This window comes from Mus caroli, chromosome 7 (assembly GCF_900094665.2).
Source record: "Mus caroli chromosome 7, CAROLI_EIJ_v1.1, whole genome shotgun sequence".
Classification (NCBI taxonomy): Eukaryota; Metazoa; Chordata; class Mammalia; order Rodentia; family Muridae; genus Mus; species Mus caroli.
The window spans coordinates 48,813,866-48,818,346 of record NC_034576.1 but is presented as its reverse complement, the minus strand read 5'-3'; the positions used below and the strand labels follow the sequence as shown (position 1 = coordinate 48,818,346).

The 4,481-nt window shown below is 47.8% G+C and overlaps 1 protein-coding gene across 1 annotated transcript in view; it reads right to left on the bottom strand.

Moving 5' to 3' along the window:
• Positions 1 to 6: 6 nt before the first annotated feature.
• Positions 7 to 4,481, bottom strand: part of LOC110297508 (L-lactate dehydrogenase A chain-like) — an 8,285-nt gene continuing 3,810 nt past the window's right edge. Inside the window, exons 5-8 of the mRNA XM_021166280.2 lie at positions 4,353 to 4,481; positions 3,432 to 3,549; positions 1,351 to 1,474; positions 7 to 480 (exon numbers count right to left, since the gene is read on the bottom strand). Coding sequence (XP_021021939.1) covers positions 316 to 480; positions 1,351 to 1,474; positions 3,432 to 3,549; positions 4,353 to 4,481 — 536 coding nt within the window. The 3' untranslated portion in view covers positions 7 to 315. The remainder of the gene's footprint in view (positions 481 to 1,350; positions 1,475 to 3,431; positions 3,550 to 4,352) is intronic.

Here is a 4,481-nt window from a genome sequence, read left to right as displayed (position 1 = left end):
GTTAGGACTAACTGGGAACTCGTTGGCCTAGGCATGTTTGGTGAGGGTGCGCAGGGCAGCAATGCAGCAGGCTCACAGGGTAATCGAAGCCTGCACAGTTGGCAGTGTGTCTCGGAGACAGTGGGACTGTCACACTAACCAGGTCACCACTACACAAGTACCACTTGGCAGCAGGGCAGAGCTGTGAGGAGTGAGATGTTTCCCCACACCACCTCAACACCGCTGAACTAACCACAGCTCAGACGAGAGGGGTATGGTCTGCCTAGAATCCCTGCTGCAGCCTGGACAGTGAAGTGCTAGGACACTGGGAAGACTTTAGAACTGCAGCTCCTTCTGGATTCCCCAGAGGGTGTCTGCACTCTTCTTCAGGCGGGCCTCTTCCTCGGGAGTCAGTGTCACCTTCACAACATCCGAGATTCCATTTTGTCCCAGGATACATGGGACACTGAGGAAGACATCATCATTGATTCCATAGAGACCCTGGACACAGAATGACAAGAGATTACACATTTATTTTGTCTATACCTCCTAATATTCTTTGGGATTTAAACCTTTACAAGTATAAAGACTTTCTTTTAGATAGATCTACCTGCCTCTATCACCCGAGGTCTGGGATTCAAAGTGTGTTTTACCACTGCTCGGCTTATAAAACAAGGTGAGTGTCAATGCTATTCTATTGCAGGTGTCCAGGTAGGATAATAATGAACAGTGAAGTCGGGCAGTGGTGGCGCACACCTTTAATCCCAGCATCTGGGAGGCAGAGGCAGGCGGATTTCTGAGTTTGAGGCAAGCCTGGTCTATAGAGTGAGTTCTAGGACAGCCAGGGCTATACAGAGAAACCCCGTCTCGAAAAAAACCAAAACAAAAAAAAGCACTGAAATAGAAAGTCAGTAAGAGAGCAAGAGCTAGGTTTGGCACATGCCTGAAACCCCAGCTAGAGGCAGGAGAGAGTTCAGGGCTATCCTCAACTACCTCACAAGTTCAAGGTCAGGCCAGCAGGCACCATTTAATACCAAAGCAAACCAAATCATAAAAAACCCCAAACTCTAACCAAGGTACATAATAAACCACACTTCTCTATTTCTGCTAGACTCTGGTAACTGGGACAGGGTCTCCCGCCTGACTCAGCGTAACTCAGCTAAGGTTCTTGGAGTCAGACATCTACAATGGCAGTGTCCATATAATTCCACAGCTCACTGCTGTGTTCCAAAAGAAGAGCGTGAACTGATCGATGCATTTACTTCAGTTCAGCTAGTGATGAGGCCTCCGTTCTGTAGATTGTAAAGAATCTTTGTAAAGTTGAGAAAAAAGATCTCTCAGATACAAAATGTGTCTCCACAGACCCATTACCTTAATCATGGTGGAAATGGGATGCACCCGCCTAAGGTTCTTCATTATGCTCTCGGCCAAGTCTGCCACAGAGAGGCCAATGGCCCAGGATGTATAACCTTTCAGCTTGATCACCTCGTAGGCACTGTGGGGTAGGAAGGATGGTGAAGGGTTGAGGGAAGGGAGACAAGCGGAATAGGGCTTTACTGAGCACGCTTTACCATGTTATACATTCAAGACAAAAACGTTTGACCCCCGGTGGACTAGAATCTTGTACATTGATAGGAGGAGTATTACCGTGTCAAGACAACTGAACCCACAACGATAAAACTGGTATTTCTCAAATATCAAATATGAAGGGGCTGATGAAATGACTCAGGGGTAAGACCAGGAGTGGTGGCTGACAATGAATCGTGTCCCTAGTATGCATGAGAGTCTACTCCATCCCATGCACCTCAAAAATAACCTATGGTGACGCCAATGAGTGAGAAGTCCTCCTTCCGTAAGGCTAGGGCACTGGAACGTTGGGTCCCCTGTTAATAGGTGTGATTGGCGGTGATTAGGAGGTACTGTCTTGCAGGGGCAAACATCACTCTAGGGTGGGCTTTAGGTTTCCAAAGAAAGCCATTGAGTTAAGCTCTCTGCTTCCTGTTTGCGGATGAGGTCAGTACTGTGGATGAGGTCAGGCTGTGGCTGAATCCACTTGCTTTGTACTGTGCTCATCTCTCTCCGCCCAGCCACTGTGGTCTCTAACCCTTGGGAACCAGGAGCCCAAAACAACGCCTTCCGTAAGCTGTTTTGGTCCTGATGTTTTATCACAGCAACAGAAAAAAAAAAAAAAAAAAACCTCACCAGTACAACATCCCAGAAGCTTGCACATTACACAACTGAATCAAGGGCGTTGAACCAGGCTGGGAAACAAAGTTCACCAACAGCATTTCTAATACAAAGCCTCTGAAGCAGATTTAAACTGTATTAGCCAAAAAATGAACTTGGCTATGCTTCTCTTATTTCTGGGGGGCTGCAGGGGTGGCTCAGAGGTTAAGGGCTCTTCAGAGGACCTCTAAGATGACTCACAAGGGTCTGAAACTCCAGTGCTAGGGAATCCTTTTCCTTCTCCTGGATTACCTGGAGACTGCATGCATGTGGTGCAGACATAAGCAGGGAGAACACCCATGTTTTCAGTTGTAAGCCATTTTCCAAGGAGGAGGTACCACCTTCTACCCCCACCAAGGTGTTAGCATATTACAAACGGGAGAGTCCAAGAAGCCACTGGCAACAACCTTGCCTGCACTTGGTGATGCTTTCATCTTAGCCTTCTGTTTATAGTATGAAGATTAACAAAGCTTAAGAAAAACAAAATTGGGGTGGACAGATGGCTCAGTGGTTAAGAGGTCCTGAGTCCAATTCCCAGCAACCACATGGTGGCTTATAACCATCTGTAATGGGATCTGATGCCCTCTTCCTGTGTGTATGAAGACAGCTACAATGTATTCACATGTATAAAATATTAAAAAAGGAAAAAAAAAGCACTCAAGTGGAATTGCTGTTAAAATCTTAATCCTTTAGAGTTGCAGACTCACACCCCAACATTAGATGGAGCTCAGGGACTCTTATGGAAGAGTTTCTGAGAAGGACGGAGGCATCCAAAGAGGACAGGGACTTCACTGGAAGACCAACAGGATCAACTAACCTGGACCCTTGGGGGCTCCTAGAAACTGTCCACCAACCAAAGAGCAAGCACAGGCTGGATCTAGCCCCCACCCCCACCCCGCCACACACACACACACACACACACACACATATGCAGCAGACGAGCAGCTTAGTGTTCATGATCTCCTCCAACAACTGGAGTAGGGGGGTTCCCTGAGCCTGTACCCTGACTGTCTGTGGATCCCGTTCCCCTAAACGGACCACTTTGTCTGGCCTCAGTGGGAGAGGTTGTGCCTAGTCCTGAAGTGACATGATGGGAGGAAGGGGGGGTGGAATGGGGGGTGGGGAGGCTTGTCTGAGGGGGTACTAGGAGGAGGGGGAGGGACCGGTAGCTGTAAAGTAAATCTATCTTCAGTCTTCCATGCTGCCTGTCAATCATGAGGCCTCACCTGTCCACCACCTGCTTGTGAACCTCCTTCCACTGCTCCTTGTCTGCGTCAGTGCCCAGTTCTGGGTTCAGAGACTTCAGGGAGACGCCGGCAACATTCACACCACTCCACACAGGCACTGGAAGAAAACGGGCAGCTCATACTGTTTCCACCCAACAGCACAGAATAGTGACTATGTCCCACCTGTCTCCTCACCTGCAGGGGAAGGTCCCCCACTCCTCAAAGATGGTCAGGATTACCAAACCCCAGTACATTAATACCAGCCGTACATTCTAACCTACCTTCCTAATCTGCTGAAACCTGTAGGCTATGTACTTTCTGTTCACAGCTAAAGGAGATTTCCTTGGCATAGGACCTCTAAGAACACTGTATAAACAAATGGAACCTTCAACTGCTCCCTGACAGGGTTTCCCCCACACCTGATCTCCCTAATCCCAGCAGGGGCAGGCATTTCAAGTCAAGAGTAAACTACTGAATGAAATAAGTGACTAAAGTTGTCCTAAGCCAACATGCTCAACATGTCCAGGGACTGAAGGCAAGGCTCAGTGGACTGTGTGCTAGCACACATGAGGTTCCCATGTGCTTGGCATGAAGATGAATGAACAAGAGTCAATAGGCATGATGGTGGCTCACGCCTGAAATCCCTATACTCGGAAGACAAAGGCTGGACTGGTAGAAAAGAAATGCCTGGAGCCTGGAGAGATGGCTCAGTGGCCAGGAGCACTGACTGTAACCACATGGTAGCTCACAACCATCTTTAAGGGGGATCTGGTGCCCTCTTCTGGTGTGTTTGAAGGTAGTAACAATGTATTCATAAAATAAATAAATTTTTTTAAAAAAAGAAAGAAAACTGCCTAGAGCCATTTTTTATGCTAGGTTTTTGTTTTCAAAGAGCAAAGAAACTGGTATTAAAAGACTTACCACTGGAGTCACCATGCTCTCCCAGGACCCAGCCGTGACAGCTCATGGCGTGAACCCCCAGCCTTTCTCCCATCAGGTAACGGAACCGAGCTGAATCCAGATTGCAACCACTTCCAATAACTCGGTTTT